Raw genomic sequence first — 25,040 nt, forward strand, 5'->3', positions numbered from 1 at the left:
CTCATCTGGATCGTGAACGATGTTGAGGGCTGCCATCACACCATCGATGTTGTTGCAGGCTACAAGATCACCTTCCATGAAGAAGAATGGGACAAGATCCTTTTGACGGTCACGGAACATGGAAACCCTAACATCACCTGCCAGGAGATTCCACTGCTGTAGTCTGGAGCCCAACAGCTCTGCCTTACTCTTGGGTAGTTCCAAATCCCTGATAAGGTCATTCAGTTTACCTTGTGTTATGAGGTGTGGTTCAGAGGAGGAGGATGGGAGAAAATGTGGGTCCTGTGACATTGATGGTTCAGGACCAGAAGTTTCATCCTCTTCCTCTTCCTCGTCTGACTCAAGTGAGAATGATTCTGGGGCATCAGGAACCGGCAGTCCTTCTCCGTGGGGTACTGGGCGTATAGCTGATGGAATGTTTGGATAATGCACAGTCCACTTTTTCTTCTTTGACACACCTTTCCCAACTGGAGGCACCATGCAGAAGTAACAATTGCTGATATGATCTGTTGGCTCTCTCCAAATCATTGGCACTGCAAAAGGCATAGATTTCCTTTTCCTGTTCAACCACTGGCCAAGATTTGTTGCACAAGTGTTGCAGCATATGTGTGGGGCCCACCTCTTGTCCTGATCTCCAATTTTGCAGCCAAAATAAAGGTGATAGGCTTTCTTAAACATAGTGGTTACACTGCGCTTTTGTGATGCAAAAGTCACTTCACCACAAACATAGCAGAAGTTATCTGCACTGTTCACACAAGTACGAGGCATCTCTGCTCACTTTGGCTAAACAGAAATGTGTCCCTTTGCAAAATCAAACACTGACAAATAAGAGAGCATGACACTGTGTGATTTCTAGAGCTGATATAGGGCAATTTGTTCAGCAGAGTGATGTAAGCTTCGTTATGATTGCATCATTCATGACTTCTAGGAATAACATGATGCAATTCATATCATGTATGACGCAATACCAGCTTCAGATTGTATCATTCATTGTTTTGCCTAAAAAGCAAGTACTGTCCAAACCCAGTCATAGATTTATTCATAGATCCAGTCAAAGATGTATTTTAGTCATTTTTGGTTTAAATTGAGATCCCTTCCCATTATAACTCACTTATCCTCCGCCATTCCCAAGTCAAGGGTCATATATACTGACCCAATAGCATATCTTGAAAACTAGAGCCAATCAACAATTTTAAGCATCATTTTCGTTCTCAGTGACCCAGAATTAGTAACGTTTGACTACATTTATTTCAGAAGCATTTTGGCTGTAGAGCAGTGTAGTGGGAAAAGTCCTAAGGAACCTGGGACCGGTGAGAATGGGCTAGAGGTGTTCAGTGCAGTAAGGAAAAGGAGGGAGAAGGGAATCATTGAATGCAGGATCTCAGGGGTATTAGATCTGAATAAAGCCCATTTTGAGGAATTATGGACTATAGAGAGTCAGGTGTAACGGTAGGGAATATGAAAATTGCCCAGTGTGTGGAGGTTATAGAATCGTAGAAAGGTAGCTCTGGAAGGCACCTTGAAAAGATGTCCTGTGGCAGGACAAAGTAACCTTAGACCATCCCTGACAGGCGTTTGTCCAACCTGTTCTTAAAAACCTACAACGATCGAGATTTCCGCAATCTCCCTCGGTAACCTATTTCAGTAATTAACTCCCCTTATTGTTAGAAAGCTTTTCCGAATATCTAACCTAAATCTCCCTTGCTGCAGATTAAGTTAGTCATTTCTAGTTCTACCCTGGTGGACAGGCAGAATTATTCAGCACCATCTTTTTTATAGCAGACCATAACATTTTTATCAGGCCCCCCTCTCAGCCTTCTTTTCTCAAGACTAAAACAGTCCAGTTTTTTTAAAAACTTTCCTCTTCGGTGAAGTTTTCTAAATTTCTTGTTTTTTTGTTGCTTTCTTCAGGACTCACTCTAATTTTTCCACATCTAAAGTGTAATGCTCAGAATTAGACACAGTACTCCAGCTGAGACCGCATCAGTACCAAATAGAGCAGGACAATTACCACCTGTGTCTTACATCTGACACTCCTGGTAATACACCAAACAATGATCTGAGCTTTATTTGCACCTGCGTCACAGTGTTGACTCGTATTCACTTTGTGATCCGCTATAGCCTCCGATCTTTTTCAGCCGTACTGCTACCTAGACCGACGTTCTCCATTTGGTAGTGGTGTATTTGATTTTTTTCCTTCCGAAGTGGAGTACTTTGCACTTACCTTTATCGAATTTCATCTTGTTGGTTTCACAGCAATTTGTCAAAGTGATTTTAAATCCTAATAGTGTTCTCCCAAGTGCCGGCAATCCTTCTCAGCTTGGTGTCATCCACATATTTCATAGGGCTGGTCTACACTGGGGGGGGGATCGATCCAAGATCCAAGTTGAAGTATCTTGGATCGAATTACCTGGGGTTCAGATGGCGCGGGATCGACTGCCGCGGCTCCCCCGTCGACTATGCTACTGCCGCTCGCTCTGGTGGAGTTCCGGTGAGCGCGTTCGGGGATCGATATATCGCGTCTTAATGAGACGCGATATATCAATCCCAGATAAATCAATTGTTACCCGCCGATACGGCGGGTAGTGAAGACGTACCCTTAGGCATCCTCTCCACTCCATTGTCCATGTAATTAATTAAAATATTGAATAGTACTGGACCCAGGACTGACCCCTCTGGGACCAATTAAGAGACAGCCTTCCAATATGAGAGCGAATGATTGATAATTACTCTCTGATTACTGTCTTCCAAACAGTTGTGCAATCATCATATAGTAGTTTCATCTACCCCATTTCCTTATGTTAATGTCATGTGGGGCTGTATCACTATCCCTAAAATCAAGCTATGACAACTCCACTGCTTCCCCCATCCACTAGGCCAGTAATCTAAGTTCCCTCCAAGCTGCGCGGCCATGCAACAGGCTATCAAGAGCCGTGCAGACGCTCAGGCACCTCTCCCCTGGCCCCAGCCCTGTAGGGATCAGGCCTTCTTCTGCAGCCAGATTAAAAGAGCAGCCAAGCAGCTGCCATTGGCTGAGAAGCAGGAAGCCACATCCTCACATTCCATCTAAATGACATTAAAACAATGGAATATCAGGATGTTAAGAAGGAGACCCCCATCCTAATGGCCCCCACTATCACCATATAAAGAAACAGATCGTAAGATGGTTAAAGAAAACTTAGTTCACTAGCATCCTGTCTGGCAAGAACTCACTTCTCAATAGTTGTGGTTGTGAAATCCTCATTTCTGTATTGTTTTATCTTTATGGTCTCTCCACCAGCCCCAGAGCTACTGCAGTGGGGAGAGGCACACCAGGTGCTGGTGCAGGGAAAGAGGGTTGGGGGGAGCCTGCAACCCAAACCCCTCATCCCCGGCCCCATCCCAGAGCCCGCACCCCCAGCCGGAGCCCTCACCCCCCCACAGCCAAACCCTCTGCCCCATCCCTGAGCCCCCTCCCACACGCTGAACCCCTCGGCCTCACCCCCGCCACACATCACCTCCATACTGGTGCCCATAACAAAATTCATTCCGCACATGGATGGGAAAAACAAGAGGGAACATTGCAGCCGTAACCTTCCCAAAGAAGGAAATAGCTTGGTTTGGCATGATCATTCTAACTGCGGTGACTTACTCACACTTACTCATATTGTCTTGAAATTTGCTACTCTTTATTGCCATGCCAAGCTGGGCTACTGGTTGAAATTTGGGTTTAATTGATCAAGGGGCTCCTGAGATACAGCTTTCGGCCAATGTATGTTGCGAATTTTTATTGCATTTTGAAGGAGTTCCTTTTGGAAGTTTTGCCCTCTGATATCAACATGCCTGGATTAAGAGCACTATTTTAGAGTACTTAAATCCAAATGCAGACTTTTGCCTGGTCTACACTTAAGACTTAGCTCTGTGGGTTAGGGATGTGAAAAAAAAAAAACCCACCCCTAACTGAAAGAGCTATGCCAGCAAAATCTCTAGTGTAGACGCAGTTATAGCGGCAAAAAAAGGTCCATTAAAAAAAAATCAAGGAAATCAAATGTCCATAAACTACATTAATTATCTACAATTGCCCAGTGCAGCCTCATGCCCTTCCAGCATATAGACGGTGGCTAAAGTTAAACCTCTGAAAAAGCAGAAAATGAAGAGGTAAAGTACACTCCACCCCTGCATTGTAACCTTAACTCTGCCCCCGCCCACAAACCCTGGAGACGGCAATAGCCGCTGCGAATGTGTCTGTCAGGGTGGTGCAGAGGTTAAAAGCTACCAAGGGAAGTGGAAGTTTCTCCATCACTTGAAGTCTTCAAGTCCAGACTGGATGCCTTTCTGGAAGATGATTTAGTCCAACACAAGGTATTCAGCTCAGTACAGCAGTGACTGGATGAAATTCTATGGTTTGTGTGATACAGGAGATCAGAGGAGATGATCTAATATCCCCATCTGGCCTTAAAAAATCTATAATAGATATGAGGAAGGACTAAGAACATCCCATTGTTTGTGTTGCGTTCACAGACGGGAACACCAGCATTTATCCGCATGCCTTGCAGCTGTGTGCCCTGGGCCAGCTGTAGCTGTAATCGGATGGTGGAGGGAGCAGTTGGAGCAGCCTGGCAGAGCTGTGACTGTGGTATGCAGAGAGGTGCAGGTGACCTCTGTGGGCCCAAGTCTGCCCCATTTCAGGGCTGAGTTTTCTAGGTGGTGCCAGTAAAGGTGCACAAGGGGGAGTTCTTGCCATGGGGACTGTCAGCATTCCGGTGGCGTACGTGTTAATGGTCTCCAGGGCTTCGTGAGGGGTAAATGAAGACAATGACCCCGAAGGAATATTCAGGGAGAGGAGAAATGGGTCGTAAGATTTTGCATGTCTGAGCTGGTTTGTGTGGAGGAAGCTCAGAACAGGTATAGACAAATTCCAGTCATGAGGCCAGACCTAAACCCCAGTTCTGCCTTAGCAAAGAGAAGTTGTTAGACGTTGCCCTGTTCTGCTCCTGGGCCCTGTTCCTGGAGCATTCTGTAACGGGGGAGGGCCGAGTGTTAGTGTGCATGTCACTTGCATGTCGGGGTGATGCTGAAACTGGGCAGAGGAGAGGTGGCATTGTGGGGGTGACGTGAACCTTATTTCGTCACTTCCCCTTCCAAGAATGGAGGGGACAGGAATCCTTACCCAGCGAGGTCACAGTGTCATAGTTCTCCTGCATGACGGCTCTGTAGAGGGCTCTCTGAGCGGGGTCCAACAGAGCCCACTCTTCCCTGGTGAAATACACAGCCACCTCCTCGAAGGTCACCGGCCCCTGAAAGAGCAAGAGTCCCACACTCAGTACCTGCTGCCCCACTCACAGCCCCACTATTCGTGGGGGAGAGAAGCCAATCACATGGAAGCTCTGGGAGGCTCCCAGTCAGAGTCCCACCCCCACCCCGCTCAGAGCATCCAGGAGGCATCAGGGTGAGGGGAGAGAGAGACCTTCACCCCTCCCAGCAGAGAGAGGGGGGTAGAGGCCCTCACACTCATCACTCACTTACTAGCCAGAGGCTGATACAGGAGATGGAGCCTCCAGCAGGCTCCAGGCCCCCAGGTAATAAGCCCAATTCCCAGCAGCTGGATGCGAGGGGATGGAGCATCTCCCCTAAGCCCTACTGGTGGGTGCCCCCTTCTTATCTCACAGCAGCCGCTGGTTGATCCATTCCGGCTCCAGCGCTAGGGGTCAGGAAGGTTTTCCCAACACTTTCCAGGGGGGTTTGTTTCGTGTTCCAAAAATGAAGGAATTTCCAACCCCAAACCCTAAGAGTCTCTTCCTAGACTCTAGGAACCAGGTGACAAGTCCCAGCAGGTTTGTCACACCCTCTTTCTGCACCACGGCATATTTTTCTGCCTCCTCCACCTCCTATGTATTAACTGTTCCCTTCCCACCAGCAACTCCCCAACAGTCCCTACCTGAACCGGTGCCAGTGCAACCCTTGCCCTTCCCCGTCCCACCGGAGAATCGGATGGTCGGGAACAAAATGTGGGTGTTATTCTGCAGCCTGTCAAGGCGAGAGGAGCATCTGGGGAGATGTTAGAAGGGGCTTTAGTTAGCTTCACATCCCGGCTCTTTGCCCACCCCCCTCCCAACGCTTTCCCTGCAGAAAGACATTCCAGGCTCTGCCACTGAAACAACAGAAAAGTCCCAAACACAAGACCGGTAATAAGAGGGGGGTAAGAGTAACTAGATATCTGTGGGTGAGGGGCTCAGGGCTGGGGACTGGGGCGGTGCTTACCTGGGGAGGGCTCCCCAGAAAGGCGACAGGAACGCCCCTCCCTCAGCTCCTAGCTCAACATGCTGTCTCCGCCCGCAAGCACCGCCTCGGCAGCTCCCATTGGCCGCGGTTCCCAGCCAATCATAGAATCATAGAATTGGAAGGGACCTCAAGAGGACATCTAGTCCAGTCCCCTGCACTCAAGGCAGGACTAAGTATTATCTAGACCATCCCTGACAGGTGTTTGTCCAGCCTGCTCCTAAAAATCCCCAATGATGGAGACTCCACAACCTCCCTGGGCAATTTATTCCAGTGCTTAACCACCCTGACAGTTAGGAAGTTTTTTCGAATGTCCAACCTAAACCGCCCTTGCTGCAATTTAAGCCCATTGCTTCTGGTCCTATTCTCAGAGGTTAAGAACAATTTTTCTCCCACCTCCTTGTAACAACCTTGAAAACTGTGATCATGTCCCCTCTTAGTCTTCTCTTCTCCAGACTAAACACATGCAATTTTTTCAATCTTCCCTCATAGGTCATGTTTTCTAGACCTTTAATCATTTTTGTCGCTCTTCTTTGGACTTTCTCCAATTTGTTCACATCTTTCCTGAAATGTGGTGCCCAGAACTGGACACACTGCTCCAGTTGAGGCCTAATCAGTGTGGAGTAGAGCAGAAGAATTACTTCTTGTGTCTTGCTTACAATACCCGTGTTAATACATCCCAGAATGATGTCTGCTTTTTTTGCAGCAGCACTACACTGTTCAATCATATTTATCTTGTGATCCACTGTGACCCCCAGATCCCTTTCCGCAGTACTCCTTCCTAGGCAGTCATTTCCCACTTTGTGTGTGTGCAACTGATTGTTCCTTCCTCAGTGAAGTACTTTGCATTTGTCCTTATTGAATTTCATCCTATTGACTTCAGACCAGTTCTCCAGTTTGGAGAGCTGCAGAACCGGGGCTGGGGATGGAGCAGAGGCAGCACATGGAGTTAGGTGCTGGAGGTGGCAGCTTCCCAGGAGCCAAGTGGGGACCTGCCCCAGCCCCATCAACTCCCCCCGAGCACCTGTGCTCCCCCAAGCACCCACAGTGCCCCACCCAGGCTGCGACACCCCAGCAGGAGTGGGTGAGTGGTCTGGGCTGGGGCAGGGGGTTGGGGTGCAGGAGAGGGTCGGCGCTTACCTCGCTCCCAAAAGCGACCGGCACACCCCTCTGGCAGCGGCTCCTAGGCGGGGGGGCTCAAGGGGTGTCCACACACTGCTGCCGGCAGGCACCACCCCCGCAGCTCCCATTGGCTGCAGTTCCCAGCCAATGGGAGCTGTGGAGTCGGCGCTTGGGCAGGGACAGCGTGCGGAGACCCCCTTCCCAGGGGCCGCAGGAAGGTGCTGGCTGCTTCCGGGAGCGGTGCGGAGTGAGTGTGGGCAGAAAGCCTCCCTTAGCCCTGCTGCATTGCCCCCAGGCCCTTTTAAATCGCTCGGGCCCCTGGGAAACTGCCCCCCTCCCGATCAGTGGGCTTGGGGATAAGAACTCAGGGCAACAGTTTTCCCTTCAGATGATGAAGTTCCTCCATCTTAGATTGAGGGGAGAGAAACTAAACCTGTGGTGATTTCCTATCGCGATTGGATAAATAGATAGAAAGTTGCCACCAGCACCATCCACACCGGCAGCGGGGAGCTCTGGGAGATGCTTCTTGAACAAGAGGATGCTGGGCATGGAGGAGCCGAAATATTTAAGACATTTCCAGGCAAATAATGGTCACTGACCCACCCCAGAGGTGGCTGCATCTCTCAGCAACCCCTCATGGAGACCATTCCCTCATAGGTTTTGGGGATATTTCTGCTCATAATCAAAGAGTCATGGTCAGAGAGACTGAGGCCAGAAAGGACCACCAGATCATCTGATCTAGCTTCCGGTGCATCTCAGGACACTGTCGCTCGATGTAGATTTGACTTGGTAAAAGATAAGCAGGACTAGCACCACGGGGTTTGGACTGGATCACCGATGACTGTGAATGAGGTGTGTAGGTAAGATAAGGCTGCCCACTTCCGTTTGAACAGTTTCTGGCAACATGGGTTAATTTCTTATGCTTGACAATCTGTTCTAGTCTGAGGATCTTCCCCAGACCAGAAGAAAAGCTCTTTGGAGCTCGAAAGCTTGTCTCTTTCAACAACAGACATCGGTCCAGTAAACGCTATCACCTTACCCACCTGGCCTCTCGGGGCACTTTAGATCAGTTCTTGAGAACTGGGGAGAAAAATGGGTCAAAACCTAAATATTTGATAATATAAGATCAAAACCCCAAGATCTGAGGGATGGTCAGTAATTAGAGGGGAAAGTTTGAAAGGATTGGATTGGATTGTACAGGTTTCAGAGTGGTAGCTGTGTTAGTCTGTATCCGTAAAAAAAACAAGGAGTACTTGTGGCACCTTAGAGACTTACAAATTTATTTGAGCATAAGCTTTCGTGAGCTACAGCCCAATTCACCAGATGCATGCAGTGGAAAATAGAGTAGGAAGATATATATACACAGAGAACATGAAAAAATGGAGGTTGCCATACCAACTGTAATGAGACTAATCAATTAAGGTAGGCTATTATCAGCAGGAGAGAAAAAAACTTTTGTTGTGATAATCAGGATGGCCCATTTCCAACAGTTGACAAGAAGGTGTGAGTAACAGTAGGGGGGGAAATTAGCACAGGGAAATAGGTTTCAGAGTGGTAGCCGAGTTAGTCTGTATCAGCAAAAATAACAAGGAGTCCTTGTGGCACCTTAGAGCCTTACAAATTTATTGGAGCATATGTTTTTGAGGGCTAGAACCCACTTCATCTGATGGCCTCCTCGTTATTTTTTCACGGGAAAATAGTTTTTAGTTTGTGTAATACACAGGCAGTAACAGTTCCCCACTATCCCCCTGGGCAGCAGGGAGCCCTTTGTGAAGGTGTTTTAAGAAGGCCAGGGAGTGGGGCTGGAGCAGGAAGGCTCCCTGGCCATGGGGAGGGGGCAGCAGGATGGGAGGGGCAGGAGACAGGCCGCTGGTGGCTGTGGGGTGCTGCACTGGGGAGACGGTGGTGGGGCCTGGTCACTCCACTGAGAACAGTCGCTTCTCCCTTCCCCTCCTGTGTCCCTCCCAGGCTCTGTTACTGGCAGAGTCCGACCGGCCGTCCCATCCCACCCCAGAGCCAGCCGCATCTCCAGGCTCCCCTCAGCTGCACCCACTAACCCCTCTTTCAGTTTGGGGGAATGACTCAGGGCGACAATTTCCCACCTGAACAAGGGCAATTGGCTGCAGATAAAACGTGTGGGAAAATTTCCCCAGGCCGAGGAGATTTTAATCTAGCCTGTGAGAATTAGAAACCGGGGCAAAGCCTCAGGAGAATAGAGACATGGACAATCACTGGAGAGAAAAGAGTGTGTGTCGAGGGGGGATCTACATGGATTTGATCCCCATATTTGATAGTTAGAGAAAAGGGGGAAGAATTCAGGGGAAATGATTCAGTCTCTGAGACTGAAGTGACAAAACCAGAGAGAACCCCCCCTGCCTCCCCCCGATCTCCTGCCTGCCCAGAGCCGGGTCTCCCCCTCCCCCGCTCATCCCTCCCCTCCCGGTCCCCCACCCCCAGACACACCCAGGGGAACCTCACTGGAGCCCGGCCTCTGGCCCCATCTGATCCCCCGCCCCGCCTCTGGGGCAGCCCCTGGCTGGAGGGGGGGGCAGAGGGTCACTGCTATGAACGCAGCTCGGAGCCTGCCCCAGGGTGGGAATAAACCAGGGGGCCGGTTCCCAGGGGCGGGGGCATCTGCCCCCCCCCCCCCCCCCTTTGTTAATTACCTGCGGGCTCCGGCCCGGAGCTGGTCCCAGCTGGGGAAAGCCCCCCCGGCCGGGCAGGGAGGGGTTAATGCCGGGCTCCCCCCCAGCACGGACCCCGGGGGGGGGGCAGCGTCTCGTATTGCCCCGCCCGGAGCTGCTGCAGGATTTTCCTGCCTCCGCCCCCGGCTGCTGCATCCAGCCCCTTCCTGCGCCTCCCGCAAACCCGGGCCGGGCGGCTGCGCTGGCTGGGCCAAGGGGGGACCCAGCCCCCAGCCCTGCCCCTGCAAACGGGAGGACGCCCAGGAGCTCTGGCTGCAGCCTTCCCTGGGGGGGACCCTCTGCTCCCTGCTGAGCTTAGAGAGGGGAAATCTAAAGGGAATCTGTGCAAGGGCCAAACTGCCCCTCCAGGAGGGCCAAACAGCTGGAGGCAGGGGCAGGAGAGGGGCCACGGGGCAGGATCAGGGGTCGGGGGGTTCAGAACAGGGAGCTGCACTTGCAGTGGAAGAGAGAACCGCCAGGAAAGGGGGCTGGAAGTTCCCACAAAAGGGGTGAGCCCTTCTTCCAGGGGTACATCCCCTCCTCTCGAGATTTGCAACCGGCTCAAGAGAAAGCACCAGCAAAGTCAGTCCCAACTAAAATTGCAGACAGGGGCATGTTCCTACTGCTCTCTATCCTGTGTGCTGCCATGTCTGCACAAGGCTTATTTTCCAGTGGATTTATAACTATCTGGTACTGTGAGAAATTCAGCCGGTGTTCCAGTCCTGGTGCACTGGGACACCTTTGTATTTTTCAGAGTAGCAGCCGTGTTAGTCTGTAGCCGCAAAACGAACAGGGGTACTTGTGGCACTTTAGAGACGAACCAATTTGTTTGAGCATAAGCTTTCATGGGCTAAAACCCACTTCATCGGACGCATAGAATGGAACATACAGTAAGGAGATATATATACACACATACAGAGAACATGAAAAGGTGGGAGTTGCCCCACCGACTCTAAGAGGCTAATTAATTAAGATGAGCAATTATCAGCAGGAGGCAAAAAAACGTTTGTAGTGATCATCAAGATGGCCCATTCCAGACAGTTGACAAGAAGGTGCGAGGATACTTAACATGGGGAAATAGATTAAATTTGTGTAATGACCCAGCCACTCCTAGTCTCTATTCAAGCTCAAATTAATAGTATCTAGTTTGCAAATTAATTCAGTTCACGAAAGTGTATGCTCAAATAAATTTGTTAGTCTCCAAGGTGCCACCAGTGCTCCCGTTCTTTGTATTTTTATGTTAGATTTTGCAGGCAAGCAGAGGTGAAATCAGACTCCTGAAAGGGGTACAGGGTAGGGAAGTCAGCTCTCCCGTCAAGGGTGACTTACTGAGCTGCAAAAGGAAACTCGGTTCCAGAAATGTTCTGCATACACACACCCCATGCATGTTGTTAGTGTTTAAAAGAGTCATTTCTCCGTTTATACTGGAGCTCAGCTGGTCTCAGTGGTGGCAGATGACAGAACAAGGAGCAATGGTCTCAAGTTGCAGAGAGTGAGGTCTAGGTTGGATATTAGGAAACACTATTTCACGAGGAAGGTGGTGAAGCACCGGAATGGGTTCCTTAGGGAGGTGGTGGAATCTCCTTCCTTAGAGGTTTTTAAGGTCTGGCTTGACAAAGCCCTGGCTGGGATGATTTAGTTGGGGATTGGTCCTGCTTTGAGCAGGGGGTTGGACTAGATGACCTCCTGAGGTCCCTTCCAACCCAGAGTCTATACATCTGCAGAAAGCCTCCTCGCAGTTCCCAGATTTGGCTTATCTGCTCTTCTGAGTCCCTGCATTGGGACTCCAGTGTGAATGGAGTGGCGCTCCTTTTATTTGCTTTTTAAAAATGTTTTTTTATTACTCTTAGCATTTCCTCATTTACCTGTGTTAACGTTGTGCAGATGGATGTCACTATGGTATTGAATTGATATGTTAATAGCCAATAATCACTGAACATATTAATACTTGCTACTTTTAGCAACCACAGCTCAGTGTTTCTAGTATAATGTTTCCTATGTTTTTATTAAAAAGAACGGGAGTACTTGCGGATACAGACTAACACGGCTGCTACTCTGAAACCTATATTTTTATTGTGATTTTGTAATGTGCAATATTTCATTCAAAGTTTTTGTTCATATATGTTTATTCTTTTGGTACATGTGATTTCAAGGCTGACCGATTTTCAAGGCTGACGTCAAAACTAGGTCTGCCAATTACTCGCAGTTAACGCAAGTGATTAATGCAAAACAAATGAACTAGATTACAAAAAGTATTTGTGATTCATTGCAGTTTGAATCGCACTGTTAAACAATAATAGAAGACCAATTTAAATGTATTATAAATATTTTGGATGCGTTTCTACATTTTGAAATATATCAATTTCTGTTATAACTCAATACAACGTGGACAGTGCTCACTTGATATTATTTTTATTACAAATATTTGCACGATAAAAAAGATAAACAAAAGAAATAGTATTTTTTGAATTCACCTCATACAAGTCCTGTGGTGCAATCTCTTTATCATGAAAGTGCAACTTAAAAATTGTTTGTCTGAGTGATTGGCTGAACAAGAAGTAGGACTGATTGGACTTCTAGGCTCTAAAGTTTTACATTGTTTTATTTTTGAATGCAGGTTTGTTTGTTTTTTACATAATTCTACATTTGTAAGTTCAACTTTCACGATAAAGAGATTGCACTACAGTACTTGTATTAGGTGAATTCAAAAATACCATTTCTTTTGTTTTTTACAGTGCAAATATTTCTAATAAAAAAAGTGAGCACTGTACACTCTGTATTCTGTGTTGTAACTGAAATCAATATATTTGAAAAAGTAGAAAACCTCCAAAAATATTTAAATAGATGGTATTCTATTATTGTTTAACAGCGCAATTGATCATGCAATTAATCATGATTAATTTTTTTAATCGCTTGACAGCCCTAGTTCTTTTTATTTGCCATTTTGTTCCTGAGCCTTTAGGGTGCACTAGGACGAGATCCACAAAAGTATTTAGGATTCTAATTTCTATTGGTTTCCTTTGTGGATCTGGGCCTATGCTCATATTTTTGCTGTTACCTTTCCCAAAGAATCCCTATATCTAAAATGGCTCTATGATATTCCATACTGTTTTGGACTCCCTCCTTTCCCCCATCGAAAATGTATTTTAAAAGCCTTATTTCTGTAAGTAATTCCCCCCCATCTTGCAAACACTGAAACACACGCTGTACTCTTCCATTTCCTCATTTGCTGCATAGCTCGATGCTGATTTTTCTACAGACTTGTTTACATTTCTAATTACATACTTGACGGTTGTAGCCTTTGATGTATGATACATAGTTTTGCTATGACCCAGCTCGGCCATGTTCTTCATACTGTGTACAAACCAGTAAACTTTTCAGTACACAAATCAACACGGATTTTTAAAACGGAATTATTTTGTTCCTCCTTTGCGTTGGTCACGTGGCGGGGCAGACTGTTGCATTCACCAATTTGACGTTTTGGTGAAACTAAAGTGTCTTGGCTCCCCTATGTTTTTGCAGTAGGATAGGTTAAGACATGTTAGTTACCCCCATAGCAAAACCACACATTGTGGCTAGCCACAGGTGACGTAAACCCTCCGTTTTACTAACGGGGCGCTCCTTGGAAAATGTAACTTGCAAACCCAGCATTGTCTCTTGCAGCTTTCTTACATTAGTTATGATTGATTCAATTGTGATATCCACAAAGGTGTGAGGACCCAATCTGATAGGCTGCAGCAAAGAGGTTGTCAGCTCACTTCTAGCTCTGAGACGTGTCTCTGCCCTCATGCAAAGGGCAGGGCAATCACTGGCCAGAAACATCCAGAAGTAAGGGGGTTGCCGTTATCAGACACTCTCTGTGTTTGATGCCCTAGAGGCAGTTTTCATTGTGGGCGATCCACCTGGCAGGCCACTCCCTGTTACCTCACCTGATAGCTGAGCCAGTCAGGCCCCAAGGTGGGAAATGTTTAGACAGGGGCGGCTTTAGGCCGATTCAGCCGATTCGGCTGAATTGGGCCCCACGCCAAGAGGGCCCCGCGCTGCAGCTCCCCACCCCGCCCTCAGCTCACTTCCCCCTCCTCCCCTGAACGCTCCACCCCCTCCCCTGCTGATTCGCGGGAAGTCTGAAAAGAAGCAGGGGCGGGCAGGCAGCACCAGGTAAGCTGGGGTGGTGGGGGCGCGAGAAGGGCTCCGGGGAGGCGTGGCCCAGCTTGGCTCCAGCCCGGCCCCCGCGGCGCGGTGTGGCTCGGGTCCGGCTCGGCCCCCGCGGCGCGGCCCACGTCGGCTCCGGACCAGTCCCCGCGGTGCGGCTCCAGCCCGGCCCCGGCGGCGCGGCTCTGGCCCGGCCCCAGCCCGGCCCCCGCGACGCAGCTCCGGCAGTGTGACAGTGTTATCTGCAACAGAGGCCATAGCAAACCAAGTGACTGATGGGAGGGGCGGGAGACAGCAAGGAACAGTGGCCGGCGGGGCGCCTGCCAGAGCAAGTGCTCAGATGGGCACAGTAAAGGAGATTTTGGTGGTAGGACTCAAGAACATGAGGCAGAAGACACTGCCCCACACACTCTAGGGTGGCCGTCCTGCTCACAGTTTTATGATTATGAATCCGTTTGTGGCATTGTCGGCTGACTTCCCTCCTTTCATTAAACATTTCTTTTCTACACTCAGACTCTGTGCTTGCGGAAGAGGAACTACTGCCTCTTAGAGGCACCCAGGGGTGCTGTGTAATTCCCCCAGGTTACTGGGTGGGGGCTCGAGCCGGTTCTGTGTTGTATTGTTTACAAGGAACCCCGAGATATTGAACCAGCCCTGGATACTGCCAACTGCACCTGGCAGAACGTTTACACTGGCCCTACCCTCCTGCACGCCATTCTCCCCTAATCCCTGCCACCTCCCATATTATGTTCCCATAATATAAGAACTAGGGGCCACCAAATGAAATTAATGGGCAGTAGGTTTAAAACAAATCAAAGGAAGTTCTTCTTCGCACAGCGCACAGTCAACCTGTGGAACTCCTTGCCTGAGGAGGTTGTGAAGGCTAGGACTGTAACAGGGTTTAAAAGAGAACTGGATAAACTCATGGAGGTTAAGTCCATTCATGGCTATTAGCCAGGATGGGTAAGGAATGTCCCTAGCCTCTGTTTGTCAGAGGGTGGAGATGGATGGCAGGAGAGAGATCACTTGATCATTACCTGTTAGGTTCACTCCATCTGGGGCACCTGACATTGGCCACTGTCGGTGGACAGGATACTGGGTTGGATGGACCTTTGGTCTGACCCAGTACGGCCGCTCTTCTGTTCTTCCTCATGGCCTGAGCCCCCGGTGCCCCCTCCCCACGCAGCGCCCCCCACTCCCCAGACACTCCTACCTCTCTTCCCCCCTGTTCCTCCCAGCTCCAACCCCGACTCCTGGACTTTGCCATCCACCCCAGACAGGCCTCTGTTCCCCTCCCACACTGCCCCCTGCATTCCCCTGATACCCCAGCTGGGCTCCCCCGACACCCCCACTGCTCACCAGCAGACCCTGTCTGCCCCCCAGATTCTGCCCCCATGCCTCCCCCCACACACCCCGGTGTAAAACTGCGCTCTGCTGATATGTGTCAGGGCCTGCAGGCTGGGGAGACGGGGAGGGCTGGTGGGGATAGAGGGAAGGGGACCCCACCCTCTGCCCCCCCAAAAGGGCCCCCCAGTTCTAGCACAGACCCCCCCAAGTCACCAGCCTCAGATAAAAGGGACGTTCTCTCCCCCACAGGATGTAAGGGGCGCGTCCCCCATCTGGTGCTGGTGCCCCACAGCGATCTCAGGGGCCGACGACTGCACCTGGATGTGGGTATGGACCTGCTGGGGGCAGGTGGGGGGTGGATACAGGGATATCTTAGATGCCCCAAGGAGACCAAGCGGGGGCATCTGGAGTCTCTGCCCCCAAACATGCTACAATGGACCTAGAGAGAACCCCGGCCGCTCCCCACCCCCCCAATCTGCCCTGGCCCTTCGGCCCCCCCTCTTCCCTGGTCATGCCCCACTGCCCCAAACTTCCCTGGCCCTACCGCCCCCTCTGTCCCCCATTCTTCCCTGGCCATGCCCCACCCCCCCAATATGCCCTGGCTCTACGGCCCCCCCACCCCCATTCTTCCCTGGCTGTGCCCCACCCCCCAATCTGCCCTGGTCTAGGGCCCACTCCGCCCCCCATTCTTCCCCGGCCGCGCCCCACCCTCCAATCTGCCCCAGTCTAGGTCTGGCCCCTGCCCCCCATTCTGCCATGGCCGTGCCCCACCCCCAAATCTGCCCCGGTCTAGGTCTGGCCCTGGATCCCCAAGAGGGCACCCAGGACCCCGGCAAGCCCGCTACACAAGGGGCCGAGGGGCCGGTCAGGCCCCCAGGGATACCAGGTGCCATACGCCAGCCCGTACCGGCCCAGCCCGACCCCGTTGGTGCCCCGCTGGCAGAGCAGGGCCAGCGCTAGCCCTCGCGGCAGGGTGGCCGGCCCTGTGCTCGCCCAATGGCCCAGACAGCGGCAGTAGGGGCAGGGTAGGTGCCCTGTGCCCAGAGCCCCACCGGCAGCTGCACACACGTCTTCATCACTATCACCCGAGCAGCCGCTGCAGCCCGCAAGCCTGCAGCCCATGGCCCGGGATGCTGGGGGCACTCAGGTGGAGGGGGGCCAGGGGGTGGATCAGAGGCGCAAGAGATTGGGATTTTAGGGGGGCTGGGGAAAGCAGAAAGATGGGGGAAGTCAAGGAGGCAATGGGGGGAGGCAGGGTATTAAGGGATTGGGGGGACCTTTCGGGGGGTGGGGAGATATTAGGGGTGGCGGGCACTCTGGGGGGGTGGATGAAGCAAGAGATCAGGAAGAGCGGGGTGGGGCGGGGGGGGGGGGGAGGGGGGGGGTGGAGGGGAGGGGGGGGGGGGGAGGGGGGGGGGGGGGGGCGGGGGGAACCAGTCTGTTGGGTGGTTGGATGTGGAGGTCGGTAAGGGACCTGAGGGAGATCAGGGTGCTATGTGGGGGTCCCTTTGGCGTTCGGTGCAGCTGGTAATGGAGGGTGTGAGGGGAGGGAGGGTCTCTGGGCACACTGACTTGGGAGGGCTCTGGCCATGGGGGTGGGATCTCAGCAGGAGCAGGGATCTGGGGGCTGGGTCAGGGGGTCCCAGACAGGCAGTGGGGGACTGAGTTTCCAGTGGGGCACCCCTGACTGGTGAAGTGTGTGTGGCGGGGCTGGCCGCTGGTAGCCGCTGGTAGGGGTCTCCCTTTGGGGGTTCTAGGCAGGTGGTGGGGGGTACCAGGAAGGTGGAGTGGTGGGATTCTGGGGGGGGTCCCTGCCCTGTGATGGGGGTCCTAGTGGTGGGCCTGGGAGGTTCATGGGGGGAGTGTCTGAGGAGAGTCTCGGGGCGGGCCCTGGGAGGTGTCTGGGGGCTGTGTCCCTGCAGGTAGTGGGGGTCTCTGGCCAGGAAGGTGTCGGGGGGTTCCTGGCTGAGGGGGGCTGGATCCTAGGGGGGTGTCTGGGGTTCCCTGAGCGGGGGCTGCTCCCAGCCACATTCCTCACCCGTTAGCTGGTGCTGGACTCTCAACTCAGGTCAGGCAGGAGGGTTTCTCTGCCCACACCCCAAGACGGGAGGGTCCGAGCTGGACCTGTGGTGCCGCGAGCCTGGGGAACTCCCTGCCACTGGACCCTGCGAAGACTCAGCCACCTCGCCACAATAGGGATGTGGAAGAACCATGGTGGGAGAGATGGGAGGATGCCCCTCCCCTTGCTTCCCAGCTTTTCCCACAACCCCCTGAGAGGCATGTAATCAGCTTCAGGTTACCCCGGGGGGAAACTGAGGCAGAGAAGGACAAAAATCCCCCAAGGTGAGACATAAAGGATTAGAACCCAGGCATCCGGGCTCCCAACCCCCACTCTAACCACTAGTCGCCACGGCCCTCCCAGAGCCAGGATAAAACCCAGGAGTGAGCCGGGGCCTATGCCCAATGGTGGCCCCTGGGTACCTCCCCTTGCAATAGACACAGGGTGGCTCGTTCTTCTCCCCCCTCCGCGTGGGAGCAGGGAACGTGCCCACCCTCCCCCCCCTCGCTCTAACCACTAGACCCCACTCCTCCCCTGGCCCCTGGGGATAGAAACCAGGCATCCTGAGCTGGACTAACTGGCACCAGTAACCACCTCGCCCCGCGGGACTGCCCCTGGAGCCAAGACTCAGCCCTTTCCCAGCCCAAACCCAGGCGTCCTAGCTCCCAGCACAGGACTTACAGGTCTGGGAGCCAGGACGCCTGGGTTCTCTCCCAAGCTCTGGGAGGGGAGTGGGGGCCGGTGGGTTAGAACGGGGGAGCTGGGAGCCAGGACTCCTGGGTTCTCTCCCCGGTTCTGGGAGGGGAGTGGGGGCCGGTGGGTTAGAGCAGGGGGGGCTGGGAGCCAGGACTCCTGGGTTCTCTCCCCGGCTCTGGGAGGGGAGTGGGGACGCTGGGGACCCAGGAGTCCGGGCTGCAGGGAGCGCTGCCGCCCGGGCTGGTATGCGCAGGGCACAGGAAGGGGGCGGGAGGAAGGAGGCAGGAGTCGGGGAGAACAAAGGACGGTGAGTAGATCTGGGGGGGGCAGAGACTGGGCCCGGCGGGGGGGATGTTGAACTGTCTCTGGGCAGCAGGAAATTCCCGGGGGCTGGGGGCGGAAACCGGAGTTGCGGGGGGTTAATTGGATCCGGTCCCTGTCTGTGCCACTTGCCCCCCTCCCCCAATACAGCTTCTCTCCAGTTCTTCCCCTTTTCTCTCCCCGTGTCACACGTGGGCGTAAAACCCGGGGCGCCCCCCCCCCATTTCCCCTCCCCCGATCCCTCCTGTTCTCCCCGTAACCCTCCAATGTCCCTTTACAACCCCCTCCCATGGGGGGTCCCCACCCACTGTACCTGCAGCCATTTGTCCTGGGCCCCGTGGGAAATTGTTGCCCTGAGTCGTTCCTCCAAAGGGGTCGGGGTCAGTGGGGGCTGTTTGGGGGAGCCCTGAGACCTGGCTGCCTCTGGGGTGGGGGGGGCTGTTCTCTGCCAGGGCAGGGAAGGGGGGAGCACGTGTCCCCCATGGGGAGGGCCCAGCCCCCCTTACACAATCCCCCGAACTGCCCACACAGTCGCCCCCAGCCACCTGACCATCCCCCACTGCTGCCCCCTTCCCTCATCCAGGGACCTTCCAGCTCCCCCTCCCCAGCCCCCTTCAAACTGGTCCCCCCCAGGGCTCCCTGTGGCCCGTGTGAAGGGGGGGGAACCTCCACTTTCTGTTTATGTGTTGGACAGTCACATAAAATCCCTTCAAACTGTCCCCCTTTCCCCTCTCCTTATTTAATAGCGACATAAAATCCCCTCAGATACTGGTGTTTTTCTTTCATGTGATCAAATGGGGAGTTTGTGACCCATTTTCTCCACAAATCTCAAAGATTGATATAAAATATCCTAAAATTTTGCCCCACTTTCTCTCTAGTTGTCCATTACTAGTTTAATACACCCTGAGAATTTTCCGTCTCTCTAATGATAAAATAATAACAAAATCTCAGATTTAGCTTTTTTCTCAAATTCTCGAGCATGAATATAATTTTTTTTGCAAATGTCGCCCATTTCCCCTCTGTTCATTTATCAAATATTGATGTAAAACACACTCAGATTTTACCTCTTACAACAACTGACATAAAATCCCTCTGATTTTCCACTTTTCTCTCTAATTTGCAAAAATGGATCCAAAAATCCCTCACCTTTCCATCCTTTCTCTTTCATGTCTGAACATTGATCTCAAATCTCAGGTTTTGCCTCTGTCTATGTCATTATCAAATGTCAGTTAAAAATCCTCTCGGGTTTGGGGCTGTTCCCCATGTTCCTAAATCCCAACAACTTCTCCTTCCTTGGAGGGAACCTGTTGCCCTGAGTCCTTCTCCATCCTGGATGATGCAGGCAGTTAAATTTCCCAGTGATCATCTTCTCCCCTCTCCTTTGAGAATCGTTTGTCCCTCCCCCCCTTTATCTCTGTTAAAAGGTTTGCCGATCAAAGAGACCAGCCACACCTCTAATACACGTCAAAGCCAGAGGCCTCCCTTTGTTTGGGGGATCAGTGGTTCCCAGCTGGTAACAGGAGAGTTGGCTGGACCCTTTTCTTTTCTCCACCTGGCACGGGATGAGGAGGTCTCTCTGAGTGCAGTGTGGGTCCAGAAGTTAACCAAACCCCATGACAAATTGTCTCCATGAGGGGTTGCTTCCTGCAGTGCTAAGATGCAGCCACCTCTGGGATGGATCCATGGTGGTCATTATTTGCTAGTGACAAGGCATGGAAATTTCTTATCTATGTTGGCCCCTCTAGGCCTTCCCTTCTCCTGTTAAAGATGCACCCCCCAGGGCTCCCTTTGCCTGTGTGACTGGCCAGCAGAGACGCGTGGAAACTTTCTATCCACTTATCACTGTGAGGTGAAACCACCACCGATTTCTGCTTCTCTTCCCTCTGGAAAACTGCAGGAACTTCAGGTTCTGGAGAGAAAACTGTTGCCCCGAGTCCTTGTCCTAGATCTGGCCTGCACAACTCGTAAAGCGGCGAGGGCCGTATTACTCCAAAGAAAACAGCTGAGGGCCGAACCCCCCCCGGCCTTGCCGAAAGCCCCCCCCCAGCGCTACCCAGCCCCCCTGAAACACAACACCCCCCTCAGCGCCGCCCGCTCCGCGGAAACAAACCCTCCTTCCCCAGCACCACTGGGGAAAGAGGGGAGGGATAGCTCAGTGGTTTGAGCATTGGCCTGCTAAACCCAGGGTTGTGAGCTCAATCCTTGAGGGGACCACTTAGGGATCTGGGACAAAAATCAGTCCTTGGGCCTGCTAGTGAAGGCAGGGGGCTGGACTCAATGACCTTTCAAGGTCCCTTCCAGTTCTAGGAGATAGGATATCTCCATTAATTTAAAAAACAGCAGTATTGAACCTTTGTAATATGTTATAGTGGGCTCCTAAGGTAGTATAATTAAGGTAAAAGAAAAATGTCTTTTTGCTAGAAGTAGAATAAGATCTTCCCCCCACTTTGTAATCAATTGCCCTTTCTCCGACACCCTGTTGAATGAATGAGGTAGGCAGGGAAGGCAGCACCTACAGACAGCTGCAACCCTTGGAGAGGGGATGGGAGCCAGACCAGATCAGTAGACCAGGTCAGCCATCAAGTCACTGCTTGCCTCCTCAACCCCCCTCCCGCACCGCCGGCTCGCCTGCCCCCCCGCCACTGCCTGCCCGCCCGCCTCCTCAGCCCCCCCCCCCCGCTGCTGGCCTACCCGCCCCCCCCCCCTGCCCACTAGCCTCCTTGGCCCCCCTCCCTCACCCGCCGCTTGCCTACTCACCCCCCGCGGGCCGCACAGTGAGCCCACCTACTCACCCCCCGTGGGCCGCACAGTGAGCCCACCTACTCACCCCACGCGGGCCACACAGTGAGCCCACACGGGCCGCATGCGGCCCCCGGGCCGCATGTTGTGCAGGCCTGTCCTAGATCAAGGGAGGTGGGAAGGGGGTTAGCACTGCCACACAGTGATCTGTTGAAGAGGATTCTGGCCTCATCCTTTCTGAACTGTGCTTCTGGTGTCATGGAGACCAGTGTTAATTCAGAGTCACGGCAAGGAAAGACAAGGAGTGACTCCAGATTAAGAGTGGGGCAAATGAGATCAGCACCAGTCCCTGTGGTGAGGTGGTTTCATTAGCTGCTCTCCCCACAGAGTTCTGGTTGTTGCTAAAGGAGGGAAGGCTGCTCAAATGCTCTGTCCCCTCTGTTGTCAGTGCTTGGCTGTGTGTGTACTCTCTGCGTGCTGCACCAGCTCTGGCCAGGTAGCTGGCACCACAAGCCTGGATCGAACTGCTCCTCAGGACCACGGACTTGGGTTGAGTGGCAAAGGTGCTTGGCCAGGTTTATTGTTAATGATGCACAGTTCTAATGCCCGGCAGATTCTATGGGGACACTAGCACATGGACGCCCGTTACAATGGACTTGGCTCAGTGAGTGGTGGGACTTTCCACCCCCTCTGTGACCCCTCTCTTCTACACTGATACAAACAAGCTCTGTATTACCCCTCTGACGTGGTTAGTTACCACCCTTCACCTTGTGCTTGGTGGTTAGATCCAAACATCTCTACCCATCACCCTGTCCTGCCCTGATCTTCAGGAGGGGTCAGTGTGTCCCTGTATCATCTCTGGGGAGTGTGTTTATACCATAACTTTGTATCGTGGTGCTCTGATACTACCCCTCTGCTAGGTGTTTACATGACTTCTTAGCGCCTGGGACTGCTTGTGTTTGTGCAACACCAGCCCTGTTCTGGCCAAGTTCATGGACCACATGGTGAACTTGCAAGTTGGCATCTGTTTCCTAACATGGCCTGACTTTTGCTCAGATCCTGACTCTTTGCTACCTTTGCTTTATAGCAGCAGGGCCTTACTTTAGGCTTTACCCCAGGCCTCCTGTCTCAGACTCTCTCTTTTCTACTACACCAGCGACTAGCATGAAAGTGACTCTGTGCAAACAACCCCTCCTCATTTCTCCTCCCATTAGCAATTGCCAGGAGTAAATCCAGCCATGGGAGAGCAAACAACCCAGGAATGGGACTTTCCCAGCCAGAGGGGCAGGGAGAGGGGACACAGGAAAGAGAGACTGAAAAGGGAAGTGGGAGAAAGAAGTGGGGAGAGAGATTTCCAGGACTGCCCAGACACATGTAACACAGCACCCCTGGGCAGAATCACTTTCCTGTGAACAAGATGAGGATGCGAGAGAGGAAAAGCCAGTTCCTGACTCCATATCCCCCCAGCTGGGGTGTGGCTGCCCTGGAGTCACTGCTAGAGGGAACCCTCGAAAGTGACTCCTTTGGTTCTGCTCTTTTCTAGCAGAGGCTTCGTTACTGGGACAACGAGGAGTCCGGTGGCACCTTAAAGACAAACAGATGTATTTGGGCATCAGCTTTCGTGGGCTAGAACCCACTTCATCAGATGCGTGGGGTGGAAAATAGAGTAGGCAGGTATAAATACACAACCCATGAAAAGATGGGAGTTACCCTCCTTAGCACTGACCCCCCAATTGGTAAGGCAATTCAATTAGGGTGGATGTGGTCCATTCCTAACAGTTGACAAGAAGGTCTGAGTATCAACAGAGGGGAAATTATTGTTTGTCGTGACCCAGCCACTCCCAGTCTTTATTCAGGCCTAATTTGATGGTGTCCAGTTTGCAAATTAATTCCAGTTCTGCAGTTTCTTGTTGGAGTCTGTTTTTGAAGATTTTTTGTTGAAGAATGGCCACTTTTAAGTCTGTTATTGAGTGTCCAGGGAGGTTGAAGTGTTCTCCTACTGGCTTTTGAATGTTATAATTCTTGATGTCTGATTTGTGTCCATTTATTCTTTTGCGTAGAGACTGTCCGGTTTGGCCAATGTACATGGCAGAGGAGTATTGCTGGCTCATGACTGCTCTTGGAAATGGGCCACATCCACCCTAATTGAATTGGCCTCGTTAGCACTGACCCACCACTTAGTACGGCACCTTCCATCTTTTCATGGGCTGTGTTTTTATACCTCTCTACTGTATGTTCCACTCCACGCATCTGATGAAGTGGGTTCTAGCCCATGAAAGCTTCTGCTCAAATAAATTTGTTAGTCTCTAAGGTGCCACCGGACTCCTCATTGTTTTTGTGGATACAGACTAACATGGCTGCCCCCTGATATTTGTTACTGGGGAGGCTTAAAAATGTGTCTGTGAGCATAGCCTGCAGGAGGGGCCAGGTCTACATTGTAACAAAGAGATCAAGCATTTTCCGAGAATGGCAGAATCTAGGATGTCTCTGCAGGGAAAGGGTCATGGGGAATCATGACATGAAATGAACTGAAGCCTGTTCTGAAACCTCCACAACTTCCCTTCTCGCCCTGCCAGGCTGCAGAATGACGTCCATGTTTCATTCCAGCTCATCCCAGCCTCCCTTGGGACAGGGAAGAGAAATGGCTGCAGAGGAGCTAGTTCAGGTAGGAATTATTGGGGGGGTTGCTGGTGGGTTCCTGCTGGAGGGAGAGGGGCAGCAAATACACAGGAGATGGGAAGGTTTGCACAGTCTGGTTTGGTGGTTGGAGCGGGGCAGGAAATACACAGGGTGGAGAAAGGGAGAAGGACAGGGTGAAGCAAACCTGCTGGGAGTTGTTTAATAAGTGGCCTAGATTCTAGGAACAGACCCATGAGGTTGGAAGGTGGAAATGCCTAATTCCTAAATTCCTAATCTGTGGAACAGGAAACAATCCACCTGGATGGGGCTAGGAAAACTGACCAGACTCCCAGTGTTGGAGCCTGACCCGACTAACCAGCGGCTGCTCTGAGATATGAAGGGGGCACTCACCAGTCAGACTTAGTGGAGGTGCCTCTCCCTCATATCCAGCTCCTCACAACGAGGAGGGTGTTGGGCTTCCTACCAGGGAGTTCTCCATGGACTCTGCTAGGGGCTCCATCTCCTGTATTAGTCTGTGGCTAGTAGGGGTGTGATGGATCTGCTGGGAGAGATAAGGGGCTCTCTCTTCATCCCCTCACCCTGGTGTATCCTGGATGCTCTGAGCAAGGTGGGGGTGAGACTCTGTTGATGGTGAGCCATCCAGAGCTTCCCTTTGATTGGATCCTTTCCCCCATGAATAGTGGGGCTGTGAGTGGGGCAGCAGGTACTGAGTGTGGGACTCTTGCTCTTTCAGGGGCTGGTGACCTTCGAGGAGGTGGCTGTGTATTTCACCAGGGAAGAATGGGCTCTGCTGGACCCCACTCAGAGAGCCCTCTACAGAGCCGTCATGCAGGAGAACTATGAGAATGTGACCTCGCTGGGTAAGGATTCCCGTCCCCTCGGTTCTTAGAAGGGGAAATGAAGAGTTAAGGTTCACATCAGCCCCACAATACAACCTTAACTCTGCCCTGGTCAGCAACACCCCGATATGCCAATGACACACACACTAGCACTCTGCCATCCTCTGCTACACAACACTGCAG

At 52.1% G+C, this 25,040-nt stretch overlaps 3 protein-coding genes across 4 annotated transcripts in view; 1 reads left to right on the forward strand and 2 right to left on the reverse strand.

The window, feature by feature from the left end:
- Nucleotides 1-5,205, reverse strand: part of LOC117869921 (zinc finger protein 420-like) — a 67,550-nt gene extending 62,345 nt beyond the window's left edge. The window contains exon 1 of the mRNA XM_034757020.1: nt 5,150-5,205. Within this exon, the coding sequence (XP_034612911.1) occupies nt 5,150-5,183 (34 nt within the window). The 5' untranslated portion in view covers nt 5,184-5,205. The remainder of the gene's footprint in view (nt 1-5,149) is intronic.
- LOC117869996 (zinc finger protein 239-like) overlaps nt 1-25,040 on the reverse strand; it is a 1,162,621-nt gene that overhangs the window by 605,087 nt on the left and 532,494 nt on the right. The gene's annotated exons all lie outside the window — the stretch shown is intronic.
- Nucleotides 18,513-24,976, forward strand: LOC117870064 (zinc finger protein 558-like). Its single transcript, XM_034757290.1, has 3 exons — nt 18,513-18,625; nt 23,955-24,043; nt 24,752-24,976. Exons 2-3 carry the CDS (start codon nt 23,963-23,965, stop codon nt 24,905-24,907), a joined length of 237 nt encoding a protein of 78 aa, XP_034613181.1. The 5' UTR covers nt 18,513-18,625; nt 23,955-23,962; the 3' UTR covers nt 24,908-24,976.

Source organism: Trachemys scripta, chromosome 25 (assembly GCF_013100865.1).
Source record: "Trachemys scripta elegans isolate TJP31775 chromosome 25, CAS_Tse_1.0, whole genome shotgun sequence".
In the NCBI taxonomy this organism is placed as follows: Eukaryota; Metazoa; Chordata; order Testudines; family Emydidae; genus Trachemys; species Trachemys scripta.